Source organism: Bos javanicus, chromosome 8, assembly GCF_032452875.1.
Source record: "Bos javanicus breed banteng chromosome 8, ARS-OSU_banteng_1.0, whole genome shotgun sequence".
NCBI classification, from domain to species: Eukaryota; Metazoa; Chordata; class Mammalia; order Artiodactyla; family Bovidae; genus Bos; species Bos javanicus.
This window is the reverse complement of record NC_083875.1, coordinates 81543648-81567248: the sequence shown is the minus strand read 5'-3', so window position 1 is coordinate 81567248 and position 23601 is coordinate 81543648. Positions and strand designations below refer to the sequence as shown.

Below are 23601 nucleotides of genomic sequence, written 5' to 3'. Positions count from 1 at the left end.
CAGCTTCTCCCCTGGAGCTCCAGCTTTCCCAGGATTGTGACTTCTTCCTCTTGCCCTTTCCGCCCCAGGGGTGGTAACTAACCTGGCCTCTGGGTGCTTCACCCTCTCTTTTATGTTCCTGAGAATTGTGTCTGTGACTTGAACCTTTCATTAAACCCTCACCAGGAGCCTGACTGATACAGGTGAGATGAGTATCACTCTGGCACATGAGAAGTTAGATCGAATGAAAAATGATCTTAGATGGTGGCAGGCCAGAGCATTAATTAATGCTGAATCACATAGTGAGAAAGCTATTGCTTTAAAAGATCCCCTTGAAAGTTTTTAAATTGCTTTAGCAGCAAGTCTCAGTTTGTGGTATTAAGTCTTTACATGTCTTCAATCCTTGCTAATCTTCCCTTTTTATAAGGAGGGAGTGGGTAACAGTATATGAGCTTCCCTGGTGGCTCAGATGGTAAAGAAACTGCCTGCAATGCAGGAGACCTGGGTTTGATCTCTGGGTTGGGAAGATCCTCTGGAGAAGGGAATGGCTACCCATTCTGGCCTGGAGAATTCCATGGACAGAGTAGCTTGACAGACTACAGTCCATGGGGTTGCAAAGAGTTGGAGACCACTGGGAGACTTTCACTTTCAACAGTATATAGCTAGGTTTGCCTCACATCACTGTTCACGGTATCTATTTTTATTTACTGGTAGCAGTGGTATTGGTTTTCTATTCATGGAAAGGACATGAAGATTTCATTTTCAAATCTATATATTTTAGTAAATAAAAAGAACCAGTTTTAAAGATGTTATCATGAATAATAATGGTAGAACTTTGTGAGAGATCAGTTGAATAACACAGTTGGGTCCCCTGGGCCACAGGCAGAGCCCTGTGTGTCCTCAGCCTGACTGCTCGCTGGCTTGCTTGTCTCTCCAACAGACCTCCAACAGTATGGTGAAGGCTAGGACTTGGGTGGGCACATGTGGGGGCTCTGAGAGTGCATCTGGGAGGGGCTCAGTGAACTAAATCCTACTACACAGTTAGTGGCTTTGTTTCAGAGTTGATAGCGACAGACTCTGCAAGGTCATCACATCTGGGCCACCTGACTTTTAAAACTGGTGATCTGAACACAAAGATAACCCTTGTTGAAAGAGCAAACATTCTAGACAGAGGACATAGACAATAGGAGTTTTCAAGAGGTTTGACGGGGAGGAGGATAAAATTGGAGCTCAAAGGCTGGGTCAGGTACAAGGGAGGAAGAAGGGGCAATAAGATGAGAAGGGGAAGAATTATTCATATATTTGTTCTCTGCCCTACGATCTTCCCCCAGCCCTGGTATAAAAGGGGGAAACTTGGCAAACAGAAAGGTAAAGACCAATACTCTAGGCCAACAAGATAGGCATTTTAGTGTATTTCTTTAGAGATTGTTAGTCCAAGTCTGAGAAAAGCCACGTGACTTCCATAAGAATGGGCGTGTCCATTTTCCTGTGCTCCAAAACCTGTGTCTGGGACGGCCACTGTCAGGAACAAGTTTTGTCTTAGGAGCACCGTGGAGAAGGCAATGGCACCCCACTCCAGTACTCTTGCCTGGAAAATCCCATGGATGGAGGAGCCTGGTGGGCTACGGTCCCTGGGGTCGCTAAGAGTCGGACACGACTCGGCGACTTTTCACTTTCATGCATTGGAGAAGGAAATGGCAACCCACTCCAGTGTTCTTGCCTGGAGAATCCCAGGGACGGCGGAGCCTGATGGGCTGCCGTCTATGGGGTTGCACAGAGTCGGACACGACTTAGCAGCAGCAGCAGCACCAGCAGCACTGGGGGCTTGCCGAGGAAGAACAGACCAGATTCGGTAAATGACAGGAACTCCTGCATCTCACTGACAGTTTTTGTTGGGAGGATGAAAATCAGGACATTGTTGTACACGGTATTATTAAAGAACTACTTTACAGGGAAACAATAAAACCACGAGGGAAAATCACTTCTCAGCCTTTTGGCTAAGATCAAGTGTAAATCACAAGGAAAGCATTTTTGCTAACCACTGACCTCTAGTGGTAAAAAGTGGAAGGCCCCGATGGAGAAGCCACTTTAGCACCCAGGTCAGAACAGACTTCCTGCAAACACTGCTCTCTGGTAAGCAGGCAACAGCCTTCTGCAGTGCTCTTTCTGGACATTCACTCCTCCGCTGGCACCAGGGGCTTCCTTCCTACCGCAAAATCACTGTTCAACAGCTGTGGCACAAAGGGAGTGTGTGCGGCAGCCATGTGCCGTGAGCGGCTGCACCAGGTCCCCTACGCCATGCTATCCTGTCTCCTGGCTGATGGCTCAGGCTCTAGCTCCAGCACAATGCAAAAGGCAAGTTTCTAAAAGCCCACAATCTTCCTGGCACCTGAGTGACGTAAATGTGCTCATTCAGGCATCTGTCCCAGGGAAAGGAGGAAGGCCTGACCATTCTAGCAGAAATCAGGGGTGTCCAGAGCTGGGGTGCAGCTGAGCCTGGCTGCAACAGACCTCCTTCCCTGAAGACCATGCTCCAGAGCAGCCTTTCCTCATGCCTTACAAAGAAACACTGCCCCGTCCCTTCTCCTACGGTACACAAGGCCCCCAGAGCCTGCCGCCCTCCCCAAGCTGGGTCCCCCCAAGGTGGCCCTCCTGGTGCTTCATATCTGTGCCATGCTGTTTTCCTGAGGACCCCCTTCTGTTTTGTGAGGGTCAGAAAGTGACTGTTAGGCTGCCTGGTCTGGGGCTGCGGGGGTCCAGGCTTCATGTTCTGCTGCCTCCTGCCTGCATTCTGCAGCAGGGGGCCTGCTGGCCCCTCACTGGGCAGGGCAGGAGAAGGGCCTGACACAGAGCCTCCTGCAGAAAACACAGCCTCCCAGCTCTTATCAGCCTCAGCAGGACTAGAATTAGCTGTGAGTGAATCGGCCTCAGTAGGACTAGAGTTAGCTGCAAGTGAATCTTGTCACCTCCAGGAACTGTCCATATGGACACTTCAGCCACCCTCAGAGCAGACCAGCCACCGGGACACGAAGCCGGGTGAGCTTCTTCCGTCCTTGCCCAGGCCCTCTGGGAGGCTGCCTGGCCTTGGTCAGACAGATTTGGGATGAACTAGGAGTGACCTTAGCCCAAGGGTCACACACACCAATGCACTGCTGAAAAGTCATTTCTGTCACAGGGAGAAATTTCAGACACAGATGTGGGGAGTCTACTCCTGAGCTCTCCCTCCTGGAGTTAGGGGGCTGGGTGGGGGCAGGGCAAAATGCAGAGCCTGGGCCCCTCGATATGGTGCTACGCCCCTCATCTCAGCCACTAACTGGTTCCAGGTAGAAATGTGAATCCAGTGTGGCCAGAGCTCCCAAGTTTGTTTTTTAAAAGAAACCAAATAAATATCCAACTTTTTAGGTGAAGTGTCTTGATTTGCAAATGCTGGAAGTTAATTCAACTTTTCTCCTTCCCTTTCCTCATACTACACAAAATGCTGCAGCTTACCCGGCTGCTGACCTCTGACTTCACATCCCTGCACCCCGAGTTACTTTTCTCTGTGCTGATTGCAGTCAGGGACACTCATCTGGTCCAGAGCACCTGTCGTCCTTGAGAGAATCTGTGTAACTCAGCCCCATGACTCACATCTCTCTAAGCTCTGGCTGGAAGATGCAGTGAGATTTGCCGATAATCTAGTCATCCTGAGGGGCGTCCCTGGTGGCTCAGATGGTAAAGAATCTGCCTGCAATGCAGGAGACCTGGTTCGATCCCTGGGTTGGGAAGATTCCCTGGAGAAGGAAATGGCAACCCACTCCAGTATTCTTGCCGGGAGAATCCCATGGGCAGAGGAGCCTGGAAAGCTACAGTCCATGGGGTCACAAAGAGTTGGATATGACTGAGTGATAACTCCTTCTTTCACTTTAGCCATCCTGAGCTGTGTTTTATCAAGAATCTACTTCTGGATTCTTCTGGACATGGGAACTGATCAGAGGAAGAAGAACGGAGATCCGACTTCTGAGAAGTGAGGGTAGAGGGTAGAGCTGTTTTCCCTCCTGGAGAGCCTGTATGTCACCTGAAGTATGCCCATGAGCTCCTGCAGCATAAGTGAAGTGAGAAAGTTGCTCAGTCGTGTCCAACTCTTTTCAACTCCACGGACTGTAAAGTCCATGGAATTCACCAGGCCAGAATACTGGAGTAGGTAGCCGTTCCCTTCTCCAGGGGATCTTCCCAACCCAAGAATCGAACCCAGGTCTTCTCTTGCATTGCAGGTAGATTCTTTACCAGCTGAGCCACAAGGGATGCCCCCTGCAGCATAAATTCATATCTAATATGGCTAATGAAAATTCCAGATCATGGATCTGTAGAGATCCCATCTTTGTCTCTGCTCTTTGTCTGTTTCTCTCTGTCTCCCTCCCGCTGCACCTCCCAGCCTCAAGTCATTGAGACTGGAGTGACCTTACCCACAGCAGGTGAGAATTGGCTCCTTCTAGGGGCAACTCCAGGAACTGCTAGAGAAGCTCACTTTGAACCTTATGCAAACGTTGGCATGTCCACACACACAGGCTGAACTTAATGGTCAAATCTGGAAAACTACTGGCTTCTGAGAAGGTATAAACCTATCTTACATTCTGAAATTGAGCAAAATTACAGTGGAAAATGGAAAATGTGAGCACAAATATGCCCCAAGTCAGATGGAGTTATAAGCGTTATTAACAAGCCCTGGCTCAGGAGCCAGACACTTCATGAACTGCCAGCTGTGTGACTCTAGGCAGTGTATCTGACCCCTCAAGGCTTCAGTAAAAGGGTGGAAAAAATGCCAATAAAGCTGTCACGTGGATTAAATGAGGTGTCAAATGTACCACATTTTGCCCGTTCCTGGCACACGGTTAGTGCTCAGTTTGCACTAGCAGTATGCGTTAGCAATATTATAATCATTCTAATTATATGTCCATTTTGGCCGTACTTCTTCCCCTAGTTCAAATCCTATTGCTGTGCTCAGAGCAAAAAAGTTGAAAGGGCATGAAGATCTCAGTCAATTGTCCCTCACCCTACTAATGCTGCCCAGACCTCCTTCCTCGTGGAGAGAGAAATACATAGAAACAAAACTTTGAAATCCGTTTTCATTCTAGGTAACAGATATGACACCTTTGTATTATGTACAGAAAGTGAATCCGAGGCACAGAGCTTCAAAAATGACATTGTTTAGAAAAGTCTCTGAAGGTCTATATTCCTATCTTTGAAAAACTTAATTACCTTACTCTAAAAGGGGGGCGGGGTCAGGAAAAACAACACCCCAGACTGTTCAGCTTCCTCTTGGTCATCTCCGGTGTTTCTCCCTGGGAGGGACAGGTCACCCTGCAGTTCTGGGTGTGGGCCTGCTGATAATTGTGTCTGTGGGAGGTGGGGGTAGATGGCAACATCTGCTTTCCAACCAGGGTCCAGGTGAGCGGATGGACCAATTGAAAAACCATTAAGGAGACTTTCAAAACCACCACCCCACTTCCAGATACGCGTGGATGGGCCTCCCCATGCACCCAGACTTGTTGCTCTGTGTTCTTGCATTCCTGGATGTGCACACAGCATTCCAAGGAGTGTCAGGGGAGAGGACCCATCCTGGGAGCTGATATTCCATCTGTGCAACCTTGAATCTGTGTCAGTCCCAGTTCTTTGCGTCTTCAAGGGCAGAGTCCCTGAGCAGAATACGACACGGTTGTGCTATTTTGCACGTCTGTGACTGTGGACTGAATTCAGTGAGGCCCTTTCCTTGCTAGCATGGGGGCAGGGTGTACTTGCTGCCCAAGAGTGAGGTGGACACAGGGCCAAGAGCCAGGGGGCCCACACCTTGAAGCCACCAAAGCGGCAGGAGTTGGTCAGCCTCGGGCCAAGTGCTCAAAACAAAGCCACCCTTCCTCCCAGGCTTTGACTTTGGAAGCACCCAGTGGAGAGACAAGGGCTGGTGGGGTGCACGCATACCTGCCGGCTTGGAGGCCAGGGGCGAGGGTGGGAACCGGGTAGAGTTGGTGGAGGAGAGCCGGGGCCGGCGTCTTCGGAAGAAGCTCCTCAGCAGCCCACACTTGAGAGATTCCACCAGAGTGGTCTTCCCAGACCCCGAGTGGCCGAACAGCTTTAGCTTGATTCTTGGCTGCAGGTTCTGTGTGGGTCGCAGTTGCTGGATGAAGAGTCCTCGGTGTGTGTCCTGCATAGAGATGAAATGGGCCCTTAGTCAGGGAGAAGAGCAGGCCCTGAGCAAAACACACATGCTGATTCCCACGGTTCAAGAACCCAGCTGCTTGGGACTTCCCTGGGGGTCCAATGGTTAGGACTCCGTGCCCAGGTTCGATCCCTGGTTGGAGGAACTAAGATCCTGCAAGCTGCGCAGTGAGGGCAGAAGATAAACAAAAACATAAAACAGCCCCCCAAACAAACAAAAGACCCCCAGTGCATCCTTCTGGTCTGTGAGTTTTCTTTGCCTTTAAAAAAAAAAATGGAGGTAAAAGTAACCTTATTATAACATTAGTTTCAAATCAATGTAAATGATTTGATGTTTGTATCTATTGTGAAATGATCATCGTGGTAAGTCTAGTTAACATCCCTCACTACCCACAGTAAAAATATTTTTTTGTGATGAGAATATTAAAGATCTATTTTCATCAACTTTCGAATGTGCTGTAGAGTATTATTAACTCTAGTCAACAGCTGTGCATTATAGCCCCAAGGTTTATTTAATTTCTAACTGGAAGTCTGTACTTCAGGAGGTCTGCAATTTCTACTCATGTGGTAGATACCTCTTGTTCTGTCCCCATGGCATTAAAATTTTTTAAATATAAAACAGACATAACATAGGCTCCCCAGGTGGCCCTAGTGGTAAAGAACCTGCTGCCAATGTGGGAGACATAAGACATGCAGGTCTGAACCCCGGGTGGGGAAGATGCACTGGAGAAGGACATGGCAACTCACTCCAGTACTCTTGCCTGGGGAATCCAGGGGCAGAGAAGCCTGGCGGGCTACAGTCCATCGGGTCACAAAGAGTCGGACACGACTGAAGTGACTTAGCATGCATGCAGACATAACATACAATTCACCATTTTAACCATTTTAAAACAGACCTTTCAGCGGTTTTTACTACATGTACAACTAACTATCACTGCCATTTGGTCCCAAAGCACTTCCACCTGCCCCACAAGGAAACTCTGTACCTATTGGTGGTTACTTCCCAGCCCTCCCTCTGCCCTGCCACTAGCAACCACCGATGTGCTCTGTCTCAGTGGATTTGCCCACTCCCATTGCACTTGGATGCACGATGAACTAGGTAGAACAATTTCTGGGAAGCAGTCTAGACTGGCCTGGGCGCCTGCCCCTTCTGTGTGGAAGAGTCCTGCTCCTTGACGACATTCTGAAGGTACAAGATGATGAGAAGAAGGGTGTCTCAAGGTACAAAGTTAAATGCTGGGGAAGGGCCTGCAGGACATGATAACATTTCTGCTGCCTTCTTTCTCAGCCCTACAGGGAGAAGCAGAAGTCTCCCCAGCCCTGGATGATGCACAGATTCATCAACAAACATTCGTGGAGGACCTCCTGGGTGCCAGCCCCAGATCCGCAGCTTTGAGGAGAGACAGACACAAGAACAATGTGCTATTAAATATAACATGGGTGCTTTTGAAGAGATGGTGCTGGCGAGGAGCTCCGTGCCCCCGGAGAACCCACCTCAAGGGCTACATGGTGGAACGCTGGTCATGTCATGCTAGCTCCATCCTGGCCTCACGCACCCTCTTGGCTCTCAGCTCCCAGCTGTGTAATAACAGCCTCTGGCTTGCAGCCTGAGGACGAGTCCTTCTCCCCTACCCACGATGACTCCCTATGCTTTAGCCTGTTAACTCCTTGCACCCTGGGAGACCTATCTTGCTGTGACCTCTCCCAGAAGTTTCCTCAAGGGCAGGCTCCAGCCCACACGTGGTTCTCCATCGTGACCCCACTGGACTGGAGGGTAATCATGTGATACTTTTCCCCTCTAAAACAGAGGCCAACTTGAGGGCAGGATGGTATCCCCAGCACCTGGCTCACCTAGGATGGCCAGTAAAGGGGTGCTACATAAATGAGGTACTCAGGGTGACCCATGCAGGAGTGCCTCAGAGCTAAGGGTCTGCCTTTTTCTTTCAGTGCGATCTCAGGCCTGGCTGGGCCCCTGCTTCCAGACCTAAATCCTAGGAGGTGCTGATTTAATGCTCATCTCCTCCTCCTGAGCCATTGTTACATTTTCCACCAACAACCCAGGATGGGAGCCCTAGGGCACGCTCATGCCCTAGTAGCAAACTCACAACTCTCCTGCGTTCCTTCCTCCGTTTCCTCCTGGTAAACTCCGACTCATCTTTCTCGACAAGGGGAGCACCACCCAGGAGCTGGCATTTTGAAAATGGAAGGTGGCAGTTTTAGTTCCCAGCACTGGGAACCCAGCTGCTGGCGGGTGGTGGGTAGGTGGGTGCTGGGCTCCTGACAAGTGCACACAGTGTTCTGAATGGGACGAATTCTCCCGAGTCTGCTTGACTTCTGAGTGTCTGCTAAGCATTTATCTAAGAGAAAGACCTTGTTTGTGATCATCTGAACTTAGGACTTCACTGCATTTTAATATGACCCAGAGGGTTTTGAGAGGGTATGGCTTAATACACACTGACTTTCCCAAGAGTGCACCAATTGTATATGTTGGTGGAATTATACACACATCCTTTCCCGCTTAATCTTTCAGAAGCTCTGATCCCCACTTGTAAAATGTCAGCCTGTGGCTGCTGTTTTGAGTTGCTGTCCCTCCAACATCCATGGCATCTGTAGGTGTTACATTCGGGGATTCTGTGGATGGGCCCAAGCATCTGTCAAGTTAACAATGTCTCTTCATCGCCTGTGCTCTGCAATTACATACTGAAACACATTTTATTATATCACATATATATTACTTTGATGTCTTTGTTATATTACAGTTAGGGCATTCTGTTGATCTTTTAAAATTACCTCAGTAGGTACACTGTTACCTTTGAGTTTTATTTCAGGAGAGTGACGGCAGCATCACAAAATGTACATTATAAAGCAGGGGTCCCCAACCCCCCACCAGCCCTTGGTCTGTTAGGACACAGGAAGCACAGCAGGAGGTGAGCAGCAAAGCTCCATCCACTGTTCCCCAGGGTTGGAATTACTGCCCAAACCACTCCCCTATCCAAAAGGTTGGGCACCACTGTTAGAAAGTATTGGTTCTCCTAGGGTTGGAAACCACACTTTGGACAGTGATCTGTAGAACATGGGGTTGTCCTTGTTGGGTTTCTTCTTTTAACCTCAAATCTCAGCAGGTACTGAGACAAAACGCTGCACTGGGTGGAAAGGGCTGGAGTATCTTGCCAGCACTTCCCCTGAATTATGACCCAGGTCAGCACAGGAGTTGAAAAGTTCTATTCTGAGGCAATTACTCATTGGGGTGTTGCTGATCAGGCAAGAAGAAATGGGGCACTGGCTTCTCCCTGGTGCCATTTACTGTGGCAGATGAGCCCATGACCCCTGAAGCCAATCTACCTCCTTTCATCACAATTGAATCTTCAAACTAGCCCTTCTATCTTCAAGTCGTGGGTGCCGCATGCTAAGTTGCTTCAGTTGTGTTGACTCTTTGCAACCCCACAAACTGTAGCCCCCAGGCTCCTCTGTCCATGGGATTCTCCAGGCAAGAATACTGGAGTGGGTTGCCATGCCCTCCTCCAGGGGATCTTCCCAACCCAGGGATCGAACCCACATGTCTTATGTCTCCTGCATTGGCAGGGGGTGCTTTACCACTAGTGCCACCCACTGCACAGTGAGTGTCTGAATTGGGAGCAGCTCCCTCCTTTAGGAGTATCTCATGAATAAATAAAAAAGTTCTCCACCTAGTCCATGACACATGGCTAACTAACACGGACAGATTCTTTGCGTGAAGCCAGGATGTGCTTCTCCTGAGATGCGGCAAAGGCAGAAAACCTGCTTCTGGCTTTAGTTCCATCACTGAACCTGGGGGCATTACCCATAGCATTGCTCTATTCTGTCTATTCCGTGTCCTCTGATCCTGACACTCTGAGGCTGGGCCAACACATCTGTCCCGTGTGAAGAAGGAATGAGGGCACCTCTGTTCCCTCGCATGAGTCCCGCAGGTCTGAACCCAAGTCTGAGCAGACTGCAGTAACCCTCGGACACAGGTGTTACCCCGTTGCTTCCAGCAGCTGCTCTGAACCAACGTGGGCTTGTCCCATGCCACTGAGAGAGGGTGTGTCTTGGCCTTGCTCAGTGCTGCCTGGGCTGAGAGCCCTCTGCTCCTTCTAGTTCCACTCAGGGCAGTGGTGGGCTAGCAGTGGCTGGTGGTCTGTCTGCTTGCTCCCCAAGTCAGCCCCAGAAATGGAGGAAAGCGGGAAGAGGGGCTGGTGATGGTGGGCTGTGTCGGCCTGGTTAGTCCAGGATGAACAAGAATCCTGCAAGGTCAGGTAAGGAAATCCCCCACCCTTGATATCTGAGCAAACTCTTCATGCCCAACCTTGATATCTGAGCACCTGCCCTGCTTTTAGCAATAATCCTGATGAGTATTATAATCTTTAAAACTTCCTATGTTTGCTGCCTCAACGTCCCCACAAACAGGATGTGAGCGCCAGCCCAGGTATACCAGTGTGTAAGTGGGCTCAGCCACAGGTTCCTCTTCCTACCTTCCCACTGTGACCCCTGACACTCAAATGCCCCAGTGACACGCCCTGCACCTTTCCATGTGTACCCACCCTGACCCCAGTAAAGCACTTGCCCCAGGGGCTCTCTGCTTCTCCCTGCTTAACTGAGTCTGAGTTCCATGACCCAACCCTAATCCCTCTCTCTCTGGGACCAATGATATACACACTGCATTTCCCCTGAGCCTTCCTTCCGTCTCCTCTTGTGGCCTCAGCTGGCTGACCATCTCATGAAAGAATCCAAGGCATGGCTTTCTAGCAAGAAACCCCTTAGCCTTTGGGTTTTGTCTTAGTGATTTTCCATCCATGAACCCCACCTAATTCCTTGGTTATAAATCCCCACTTGTCCTTGTTGAAGGTGGGGTTGAGCTGATCTCTTTCCTCTGCTCCACACCCACTGCAGTACCCACAAATCGTCAATCCTACTGTCTTCAAAAAGGGTCCCGGACTATTCTTTCATGAACAAGCCTAGGAGTTGCGACAGATGCATTTCCTGTCTGCAGCAGTAACTTCCAGGTTTGTAACTTTCAGGTTTGTATCTTCCAGCTTACGTTGTGCTTTCACTCACATTCCTCATTAAACCTCAAAGACACCTTTGTGGTTACTGTGGTCTTTCTCCCTTTCAGATGGGGAAACCAAGGCTCAGAGAGGTCAAGGCCCTTTCTTGGCCAAGGCAAAGACAGAACTAGGTTTCCTTTCTACCACTGCTGTCACTGAAAGGGAGGTGATGGGTTTCTAGAAGGGGAGTGGGGAGCAGGGAGGAGTAAACAAGGATTTACAAAGTTGAGAACAGAAACTGAAAGCTGGGTTGTGCTTCAGCTATTAATCCTAGGACTATGAATATCCAACAAGGGCCATTTCCAGTTTGTTTCACTAAGAAAACACTTCCCAGTTAGTGCAGAGTCCTGATTTAAAGTAAGGCTTATAAGTCATTGCTATGAAAAGGCTCAGTAGGATGAGAGTGCACCCCGCCTCCCCACTCTGGATTTGCACAGACAAAGGGTATACTCGGGCACCTCATTTTTCCTAAGCAAATGAGTTGGACTGCTGGCTGTGTTAACAGGCTCCATGTCCTTGGGGAGCTCCAGGGGAGTACCTTTTTTTTTTTAACTTTTTATTATTTTTTACTTTACAATATTGTATTGGTTTTGCCATACAACAACATGCATCCGGCACAGGTGTACAAGTGTTCCCCATCCTGAACCCCGCTCCCATTTCCCTCCCCATACCATCCCTCTAGGTCATCCCAGTGCACCAGCCCCAAGCTTTTTAATCAGAAATACAGATTGAACCTTCTTCTGCAGGGACTGCGTTCATGTCAGAATCCATCACTAGCTCTCATGGTGTTTCCCAAATATAACAATCCTCAAGAAATCTTGTTTTGTCCAAGAAAATACTGCTTCATGGGACTGACAGCTCAGCTTTTACAGTGTCCTCAATTCTGGGACGATCATACAAACACACACACTTTCTCACCTTTCAAGTGGAGATGAATGGCAGGCAGGTGAGAAAAATATTTCAATGGCCAAAGAAAGGGGTGTAGGGGTTGCAAGCCATCCCACATTCCTACTCTCTGCCCAGGGCCTTCACACATCTCCCTGCCCTCCCTTCCCCTGCAGTCAGGACCTGCTGGCCTGGACTGGGAGGGACTCTCACCCTTTACTTTGCCCTGGGGAAGATGGGCTGGGAAACTGCTAAAGGCAAGGACAAGCAGAATATACTCCAGTCTTCAGTCCAAGGAAATCTAACCTTGTCCTCAAGGAGGGCCCCTCCCCACTGGCACTCACTAAGAACCGTGAAGAATCTGAACACAGAATTTGAGACAGCCCTCTGAGACAGAGGTGTGGTACTGGAGAAGATTCTTGAGAGTCCCTTGGACAGCAAGGATATCAAACCAGTCAGCCTTAAAGGAAATCAATCCTGAATATTCACTGGAAGGACCAATACTGAAGCTTCAGTATTTTGGCCACCTGATGTGAACAGCCAACTCATTAGAAAAGACCTTGATATTGGGAAAGATTGAAGGCAGGAGGAGAAGGGGGTGACAGAGGATGAGATGGTTGGATGGCACCATCGACTCAATGGACATGAGTGTGAGGCAACTCCAGGAGACAGTGAAGGATAGGGAAGCCTGGTGTGCTGCAGTCCAAGGGGTCACAAAGAGTCGTGAAGACACTGAGTGACTGAACAACTCTGCAACAAGAAGTTTCTGACATCTCTCTCCTCCTGGTGGGTGGTGCACTTCCACTTTTCACCATTAGATGTCGCAGCAGGGACGAGTGGCATGCTCAGATTAGCGTCTGTCCCCAAGAAGGCAGCTTCCAGCAGCAGCCTTAGTGTGTGTGCCCTCTCTGGTTTTGATGCAGAGAGGGGGAAAAGAGAGGTACAGAGTGTGCTCCTGGTTAGCTCGAGAATGTGGAAGAATGTTGATTTCTTAACAGAAGCTCCAAGATGCCCCAGCGCCCAGTCTGCTCAGACCCTCAATGGCTGTACCAGGATAGTGTGAGCAGGGACACTGCCCAGAGGAGAGGAGGGTCAGGACTTCTGGGTTCCCTAAGTCTTGACTCATGCCTCAAAATATTCTTGTGCATCCCATCCCCCTCGACCCCACAGGCTGGTGGATGTGGCTGGGACACGGCAAGGCCTCGCGTGCAGGCTGGGAAGATGGGAGGGGAAGCAGCAGGGACCCTGAGGAACCAGACCTCTAAACCGGAACTCAGGCTTCCAGGTGGTCACAAAGGTGCATTTGTGTAATGGGAGGCCAGAGTTTCCCTGTTAGCTTTAACCACATACTTCAAATATTTACACAGGAAAGCGAGCTCTCATTTGTATTCCTGCCTCAAGCTCACAAAGTAACTGAGCCTGAACAGCACCAGTCCAAGCAGCCGTCCCATCTCGCCTGGCTGCCAAGACCACCTTCTGTCTGGTTTCTGGGTGTGAGCAGTCAGGGGGAAATCCCAAGGCAGGAGGAGAAGGGGTTGACAGAGGACGAGATGGTTGGATGGCATCACCGACTCAATGGACATGAGTTTGAGCAAACTCTGGGAGATGGTGAAGGACAGGGAAGCCTGGCGTGCTGCAGTCCATGGGCTGGCAAACAGTCGGACACGACTGAGTGACTGAACAACAACTTACTTAACACACTTGGCCCTGTACCCGATCGCCTTTTCAAGCCAGGCCTATCTTTCTGCTCACCGTAGGCACCGTCCTCTGCCCCAACAATCGCACTCAAACTCTGCTGCTACCCCCATAGCTCCCTCCTTTTTGATCTATTTCTAACTCTTTACCTTCTCAGGCCCGTTCCACTCACTGCTCCCTCTGTCTTCTCCCAGCCCTTCTTCTGGCTGGTTCCTGTAAAGAACCTGGTGGTCTCTGTTGTGACTGCCATATATGGATCTAGAAACCAGCCATAGACAGGAGTAAACAGAGGGGTATAGCTGTTCCAATAAAACTTTATTTATAAAAGCAGGTGAGGGGCCGGTTTTGGCTCTATGGTCCTAGTTTGCCACCCTCTGACCTATCTCACATTTTCTTGTTTGTTTATTGACTGGTCTTGCCTCTTTCCTTTACTTGGTCTCTCATAGTTCTTTCCTATGGTAGACCCTTTGATTATCTTTTAAATGAGCATTATTTGGTAACTGCATTGCTTTTTGAAGCCCTGGTGAACTCTGGGGTGAAATGAAAACATCTCCTGCCATATTAATAAACAAGAAATGTCACAGCCATCAGCGATTTCTGGCCTCCAAATGTGAATGAGTGCAGACGCTGCCACCTCCAAGGGTGACTGCTGAGGAGCTGGGAATGCAAGAGGCGATGTGAACTAAGGAACAGGGTTGGCCCCAGAAAGCTGAGATGCATTTGAAAGGAAGGAACTCAGTGAGCCCAGAGGCTTGCATCTCCCCATACATAGAATGCTAAATTCCTTCATTTGATATCCCATCTTTGATGTTCAAAATGCCTGCTCCCTTTGTTACAAAATTGTCTATAGCCTGACTTCCCCTCCTGCCTCTTTGGAGCAGTTTTCTCAGAGCTACTGAGATGCTGTCTCCCTGCCTCAGAGTCCTAAATATTCCCACCAAATAAAATAACTCTACTTTCACATTCTGACTATATTTTTTAGTCGACAGGGGTTTCTAATTTCCTTTCTTCCAGCACCTTCTACCCCCTGGCAATTCAGCTTTCACTTTCTCATCGGCAAAAGTGACTAAACAGCAAGGTTGATGGGAGATCGAGAGCCATCTCCCGCCTGGGAAAGAGAGATAAGAGAATGGAGAGGTGACGTGGCTCTCTGCACGTGGCAGGATGCAATTAGACCCACAGGATGGGAGCAGCAACTCTTAATTATGCAAATGCAGTTTACTTGTGGTGAATTCTAAATTTTGGGCAAGCTCCCAACTTTGTCCTATTTTTTCAAACTATTCCTGGGCATCTTTCTTCACCATCTAGTCTCAGACTTAGGAAAAGCAACTACTTTTAATATCAGTTTACAGAAAAGCTGATTAGAAGGACAATCAAACAAAATAAAAATAAGCTGACTCCTCAACCCCCTTAAAACTAGTGTTTTAAAATCAGGAAAGAATAGACCTTGATATGATAGTAAAAATGGATGCCAGTACAAAATCTAAGCGCTACCCCCTTCCCCGCCTGTTATAACAAGCTCCCCTTTTTCTAGGAGCAGAACTGGTTTGGTTAAGTGAGCAGAGTTCTTGAGCAGGTTTGGAGGGCTGAAGGGGGCTTTGTTTAGCAGTGGGGGTGAACACAGGGGACAGAAGAGGGTGCAGCTCCTTATAAGAAAGTGATACCTACCATGCATGGTGGAGCTAAGGGGGCCCCCAGAGGCCCCTAAAACAATGGTGTGCTGGGAAACCAGCTCACTGCAGGGGATGGCGGGGGGAGCAGGCTGGGGTTTCGGGCAAAAGGTGAAGCCTGACCAGTGTTTGCTGATTCCTGTGGTGTAAATACCACTACCACAGCTGATTTCAGCCCCGAATGTGATGGCACGGAACACGCAGTTGGGGAGAGATGTGTATGGTGGGCTCTCCCAGACATTACCATGGGCTCCCACATGCCACCACCCCATCATCTCCTGTTGAACTGGGTCAGAGAGGAAGATGCGCTGTGTTCTTCCTTCCCTCACAAGCCCCAGCTCGGCTGCCCTCTCCCCTACCTGCCCAGATGCGGATGTGCTGGCTGCAGGTCTCACCTCCCACGGTCAGCCCCCTGCTTTAGGGATGTCATCTCCTCTCACTCTCCTCCAGCCCACCCTCCGCTGCCCTATGCAGCTCAACAAGATGACTTTGGTTCTTTTTTCAGAAGAGAAAGCACCATGGCTTACCCCTAACAGATGTTTAAGAACACGTTCCTAGGCTTGACAACTGATGAGAGGTGAAAACACAGGGAGCATTTCTGTCGCTAATTTGGCCCTGAAAAACCAAACGGCTGAGCAAGGCACCTTATGGCCAACCCCTGCTGCTCCAGACACAGACTCCACCCAGTGACTGCGCTTAGGATGCACGTGGAGTGGGTGAGCAGAGGCTGGCACCACGCCTGGGGGTGTCAGGAAAGGAACAGAGGCAGTTTTTTGGTTTCCACAATGAATGTGGGAGGGGGTGCTTGACATTAGATCCTTGGGGGTCCTTGCATCCTGCAAGGACAGGAAGTTCCACCCACCCCCAAATTCTGACAGCACCCTGGTAAGAAACACTGCAGCCTGGAACAGAAAATGACACTGAAAGGAAAGGTGATAAAATGCCCCTCAGTGTAAATTACCTTCTTCCATTCCCCTCACCCACTGTACAGGGCTGTGGGCAGTCTCTTCCTGCAGATGACCCATTGCAGGTTACCACTGCAAACAAATCACCTTTCTTGGTTTTCTCTGCAGGTAGAGCCTGCTCCTTAAGGCAACCGCCCACGAGTCCTCTGCGATGCATTTTCCAGACACACTGGGACATCATGATCATTTTCAATAACCAGGTTCCAGTACTGGGTGTCCCGAAATCCCAAGCAGTTATTTATTTTGGGATTTACATTTTTTTTTTTTTTAAAGATAGAGAATGGTTAGAAATGTTTGGCAGTCAACTCCTCCCTTTCTGGCTAAGGGGAAAGCTGAGGTCTAGAGTCATTTGAAGGCATGACTAAAGCAAATGATTACGTGGATCTTGTCGAACATGAAGTTGGGGAGACTCCGCTGAAGGGCACAGGGCTCTGCATTATCTCGAGGGAAGTGACCCATGTCTGCCACCAAGCGGGTGACCCCACTGGAGGGAAGGACCATCCTGGGCTGTTGGAGAATTGAGTCTGAAGGAGTCCTGAGCCCCTGATCGAGCCCCGAAAGCAGGCATTTCTGTTTTGGTCTGGGTCTCTGCTCTGTAATTAGCATGTTGCTTAACCTAGTGGAGACCGGGTTTCCTGCGGGAACATCCGCAACTCAGGGATGTAAAATTACAGGGCTGCCACACACACTGAGCGTCAATGGTGGCTGTTACTAAAAACGACTCTCAAACGTACCCTGCCAGAGCTGCCACTGCTGCCACTGCTGCCACCCCAACATCTGCTCCTGCGGGCTGGGTCACAAGAGGTGGCCCCAAGGAAACCTCCATAGTTCCCCCGGACCTGGAGGGTGGTCTGCAGGATGCGAACTAGGATGCCGACTGTGGCAAACTCACGGTGCTCAGGGTGTGCAAGGCACTGCTCTAAGGACATCGTTTACACCACCCGCCTGACCCTTACCACCATCCTGTGAGTAGCACTGTACTCATCCCATTTAACAAACAGGGAAACTAAGGCCCAGCCTTTTAAGCAGATTGGTAGTTCACCCAGCATGAAGGTGTGGCAGAGCGGGGACTCCTGAGTCTGTGCTCTCAGCCTTTACCCTATATTTTGCCTCTCAAAGCAAAGACGAGAGGGGAATCTCCCAGTAGATTCTGGGCTCCAAGAGGGATGATGTACTATATTCACAGGCATCGTAATGACTTTCTTCATCTCCCTACAAAAATCATAGGATAATGGTAAAAGACTAAACGCTGTAATATTCCTTCTCCCACCCCTCTTGAAAAAATCTAGACATCAAAAAGCAAAAGTACGAATTAATGGAAGGAAAGAAAAAAAAAAAGGGAAAGCCCCAAACTGGGACTGTACAAGAACCCACGCCACACCGAGTTCAAAATTCCAGTCTGGGGACAGCCACCCTTCCTTGAGCTGCATGTGGCTTCACTTACTATTTATATTCCTAATTATAAAAGTGGTTGAAGCACAGCAAGAAATACAGGAATCAGATAACGTGAGAAAGTGCTTTGAGCCCCACTCATCCAATCCACCCAACCTTGGCTATCTTGTAGAGTGCTCTCCTTCCTGTCTTTTTTAATGGCATTTGTCTGCTGTTTCTGACGTGCTGGAATGGACATCTGGGCTTGGGCTTGTATCTAGCATAGCAATGTTTTTAAATAAAAGTATCTTCCTAAGGGGTAGATGGGCACTAAAACAGCACAGTCCAAGGAAAAGCCTTGTCCCTTGGCCAGAAGAGGGTGTTTCCTGGGGTGACTATTAGGCCATGGAAGATCATGGCTTGCAGCTGATTGTTGCTTTAAGATGAGCAGGCTGTACCTTTCCCTGGAGCACTGCTGTGGAACAAGCGTTTCTGAGATGATGAACCGCACTTCAAGCCAAGACAGTATGAGGCAACAGTACTGTCCAGAGTGCTACACTTGTGAGAGGGGCTGCCCGTGCACCAACTGAGCCCACAAAATACCGGCAAGGACGACGCTGGGCTCAGAGCAGGACGATGGTGCCAGCGGAGGCAGGCAGGTTAAAATCCCGCTTTGTGGAATTTGGGAAACCTAAGAATACCTGATTCAGCATGTTTATATACCTGCTAAGGTGTTGAGCCTAATAAAATGTTTCTTCCTAATAGTGGACCATACTAGAGGTATTAACTGTAAAAATGTGTACTCACCCAAGCTGTGGAAAGGCCAGATTTGCTTCGGTTTCTTTCCACTATCAATGAATATTATAATGGGGAACTCAGTTTAAAACAGCCCTTATTATGGGACTTCCCTGTGGTCCATTGGCTAAGACTCCGTGCTCCCAGTGCAGGGAGCCCAGGTTTGATACCGGGTCAGGGAACTGGATCCCACATGCTGCAACTAAAACCCGGTGCAGCCAAAGAGAGAAATATTAAAAAACAAGCAAGCAAGCAAAAGATACTGTTTCCATTAAAAAAAAAAAAAAAAAACAGCCCTTAAAGTGTGATAATCTATATAAACATAGAATTCTATACTCAAATGCGGGGCTCCCTACAATAAAATCCAGCAAAAGTCAGAGGTTACAAACTGGTGGCCTCTGAGTCAATCTGGCTTGAAGTTGTGTTTCATTTGGCTGAATATCACTTCAAATAAAGTGAGTTTTAAGATGAGGAGATTTTATGTGAAAGTTCATTGCTGACTGGCTGACAGTCTCATAGGTTCCTGCACAGCCCCCTCTTGTTTTGCCTGTAAACAAAAAGTTTTCCCTTGCTTTGCTAGTCCAGATTCTCCCTCACAGTGAGATAGTCTGTGGGGGCACAGAGTGGGAGAACATGAAGTCCAGAGTTAATGTAAGTTTTTCCTCTAAGAACGTGTGAATAAGCCGGGATCTCTTTCCAGAAATTCTAGATCAAAGGGGAGACTGAATCCCAGCAGTGGCCTGGGGGGATCTCAGTGTTTATCAGTTCACAGACTCCAAAGCACAAAGGTGTGAAAGTCCATTATCTTCCCCGGGCCAACTCCAGGCACTGAAATCATTCCAATCTCTGCATGTGTCCCCTTGCCCTTTCCCTGTAACCAGGACCAGGGGACCACTATCAATTCAAACTTTTAGTAGCTGTGAAAGTTAAAACATTGTTATCCCTCCCCCAGGCACTTTTCAATTTATATAGCAGGGTCTTTGTAGGATACCCTGAGCTTATTTGAAATAATACTTTTTCATGAACACTTAAATTAACTGAGTAATTTTTTAAATTTCTATAACATTTGTCCTTTTTTTAAAAAAATTATTACACGATTATTTTAGGAAGTTTGGAAACAACAGAGTTATGTTTAAAGAAGAGACTGTCAATTAAGAAAGCTAAACCCAAAGACATCACTGTTAACATTTTCTTTATATGTATTTGAAAAAACATAGCTGGAATTATAATGTGCACATAATTCATCTTCTGCTTTGCAGCCTAGGAACATCTGAAACATTAAATTCCTGTTACTAAAACCTCTTTAGGAACATTTTAAAGGCCAAAATCCATTCCATTTTATAGCTGTATGACAGTTTATCAGACATTATTGTTGGTCATCCAACATTTCTGATTTTAATTGCCAGTTTTTATAAATAACACTGCAATGGACATCTTCATGCATACAACTTTTTTTTTTTTTAATGCATTTCTTTGATTTCTTTAGGATAGAGTCACAGAGAATCCCTAACTTAAAGGGTGTGACTGTTTTGAAGTCTCTCTGTACACACTGCTGTGATGTGGGCTGAAACGGCATACCTGCATTTATTTATTTTTGTCATATCTTCTTAAACCTTACAGCCATGATGTTTGATAAGCTAGAGCATATGTGATATTTTGGAGCTCGAAACATTAAGAAAGAAAGAAGCAGGGTCAGCTTTTTCATTTCCCCTCTACTTCACGGGGGCAGGTATTATAGACAGGGTGAGAGGAGGAAAATCAGGCACAGTGACCGCAAAAAGAGGCCAGTGATTTCCAAGTCCTAACACAGAAGAAGAAACCAGAGAGGTGGCCGACACGTTTATGCAAATCGATAAGCAAACCACAGCCCAGGACAGGTGCCTTTTGGTACCATCTGTGTGTCCAACAGATTGTTCATTCTCAGCATTTATAAGGGACAAGACAGAATTTTTCACATAAAAAGCACAGAGCATTTCAGAGCACAAACAATTTCTCACCTTTCGGAGTCTTGTGAGGAGGCCTGCTACGTGTTCATGCTGTTCCGATTTCGCAAGATCTTCTGCTGTCTTTCCATCCTGTTGGAGAGAAATGATTAGTTTTTTCCTTCGCTGCAGAGAACTGTGTGTTCCACACACCAACATCACCTTCTGAGACAGAAACAGTGTAACAGGCATCAGAAGCAAATAAGGTGGACAAAAGACCCTGTCCTGAATTATTCCCTTTTCTGTGGAATCCTGATTTCACTGATGGTCCAGGAAAGGAAGATAAGGAAAGTAGGAAAAAACCATGCATTGGTGCTTTGAGGTCCAAAGGCAAGATGTCTCAGGCCCACAGGCTTTAATCAAACCGGGCACCTCATTAGCAGGCAGATTACTCTGCATCCTGAACCTCCCTCCAATTAGGCCAACGATAAAGACTGTCATTAGCTGCCAAATTCTAGTTAGTGGAAGCTAATGTCTTAGAATGCTTCCAGGGACAAACCTCAGCACTCATATCAAGCTAGTTACTGGTAATTACTGTGCATTTCAAAGAAAAGGCTGAGTTTTACAGACAATTTGGATCTGAAGATCTTCAGTGAAACATAAAAGGTGGAAATAAGGGTCCACGGCACTTCAGTGTTTGCTTTTTAATTAGAGAATTTTCACAGGGCTGCAGTCTCATACTGAACAAATTTGTTTCCAGGCTGTGAACATGCACGATGATGGCTAACGTTTTTCGAGCGCCTCCTCGCAGTCTCAGTGCGTTGAGCGTAGAAACCTCAGAGGTGCTCCCGGGCGGTGGGAACACTAGTTGTTCACCCATCACAGAGGAGGGATCGGAGACTGAGGGACTGCTCTGCTGCAGCTTAGGAATCATTACAAATTTAAAAGTAGAAAAGATGAGAAGCAATTTCCAAAGAAATAAAAGCAATATTTCTTAAATGAGAAGACTAAGCAGCCTTTGGCCCATCTGTCAGTGTTTTCTAGGGACAGTTCAAGTACCATTCCTGAGGAAGCGGGGGGATGCCCGGATCTGACTGACAGCATACCTGCCAATCTCGCAGCCCAGGTCACAATCCCAACCATCACATCACCTCAGTCTCGGCACTGCTGACATTCTGGCCAGGACGATTCCCTGCCATGGGAGGCTGTCCCGTACACTGTGAGATGTCAAGCAGCACCCTGGCCTCTACCACTAGACACCAGCAGATTTCCCTTGCACCAGCTGTGCCAACCCAGTGTCTCTGTGCTGTGCTTAGTCACTCAGTCATGTCTGACTCTTTGCGACCCCGTGGACTGTTGGCCCACCAGGCTCCTCTGTCCACGGAGATTCTCCAGGCAAAAATAATGGAGTGGGTTGCCATGCTCTCCTCCAGTGGATCTTCCCAACCCAGGGATTGAACCCAAGTCTCTCACATTGCAGGTGGATTCTTTACCATCTCAGTTACAAGGAAAGCCCTTTACCATCTGAGCCACAAGGGAAGTCCAGTGTCTCTGGACATTGCCAAATGTTTCCTGAGCAGTGAAACTGCCCAACTTGAGAAGCATGGTCGTAGGCTGTGGTTGGAGCTCGGTGGGTGCTCCTGGGAGGTGTGCTCTACACTCATGTTGCCCACCTCTCTCTGCCCACTCCCCGCTGTCAAGTCCTGCAGTGGCCCCAGTGGGCAGACAAAAGCTTCTAGTTTGCTTTGGGGTGAATGAGGTAAGTTGTCGGACACCGCATCCAAACAAGGGGGTCATACCAGACTGTAGGTCCTTACTGACATGATAAGGACAGGCCTTACTTCTCAAACCTCATGGTGCCCTGGAGTCACTGGGGTCTTTAAGAACTTCTGCTGCCAGGTTCCCACCTGCATACTCACCTTCTACCTTTCTGAGGTGTGACCTGGACATCAGGGTTCTAAGCCCTCCCACGTGATTCTATTGTGCAGCCAATAGAATGGCTTCCAACTAAGGCAATGGTTCCAATAGGTTTTGGAACCATTGCCTTAGTTGGAAGAAATCTGAGCCTCAACTTAAAATCTTCTGTCTTCTGGTGTGACTGACCATAGATTTCTCTCAAAGGCCTTAGACCTGCATAGCACTCAGACACAGGATGTTTGTTCACTGGCAAAGTTATTCTCCACTGTCGAGTCTCTCAAATGACAGGAAAACTGCCACCAATACTTCCTTATGTTTGCATGGTACTCTACAGTTTGCAAAAAGTATTGCTCTAAAGGACACTGTTCAGCTTCCAAAAGAACTCTTTGCCAGAGTTTGGAAAGAGGCTGAACTCTAGAGTGAGAAGGACCCGGGTTTAATTCAGATTCCGTCCCTCCCAGACTGTGTGGTCAGTCACTTGGCCTCCTAGAACCTGGGTTTCTTCACCCATGAGATGAGAAATGACACTCTATTGCATAGGTTCTTGGGCAGATTAGACAAAAACAAATAAATGAAGCACCATGAGCTGAAAAAGCAAGCAGCGGTAATTAATGAAAAAAGAGCTGAGAGTGTCCCCAACATCCCCCTCCCCAGCTTTCCGTCCAAGAAGGAAAGGTGTAGGAGCTAGATCTCCTCATCCCAGTCCCATGCTAAGCAAGGTGCCAGCTCTGAAGCTGGCCCACAAGTGAGCCCAGGCACTCTCTGCCTTCTTTGTCATACACGGTGGTCTAGGAGGCTGGCATCATTGAGAAGGTGACCTTTGAGTCAAAACCTGAAGGAGGTGAGAGAGCAAGCCATTTGGATACCCAAGGAAGTTTTGCAAAAGGAAAAAAACAAATAACAACAACAACAAAACAGCAAGTGCAAAGGCCCTGAGACAGCAGAAATAGCAAGGCTTGGTGCCAGTGCTCAGGAGTCAAACAGGGCTGGAGATTCGGATGCGGGTCTGAGTTCCCAGGTGCAGCTACAGCCATGGGGCTTCTGAGAGGAGCAGAGGGCAGAGAGTGGGAGGGCAGCTTGCCAGGTGGGGTGGAGCAGCAGCAAGAAGACCTAGAGCTGGAGGAGGGCAGCAGAGGTGGGAGGGGAA

At 48.3% G+C, this 23601-nt stretch overlaps 1 protein-coding gene across 4 annotated transcripts in view; it reads right to left on the bottom strand.

The window, feature by feature from the left end:
* The window catches only part of DAPK1 (death associated protein kinase 1), a 213463-nt gene that overhangs the window by 14404 nt on the left and 175458 nt on the right, over window positions 1-23601 (bottom strand). For all 4 annotated transcript variants that reach the window (XM_061426094.1, XM_061426092.1, XM_061426095.1 and 1 more), the window contains exons 19-20: window positions 20613-20690; window positions 5935-6157 (exon numbers count right to left, since the gene is read on the bottom strand). In XM_061426094.1, coding sequence (XP_061282078.1) covers window positions 5935-6157; window positions 20613-20690 — 301 coding nt within the window. The remainder of the gene's footprint in view (window positions 1-5934; window positions 6158-20612; window positions 20691-23601) is intronic.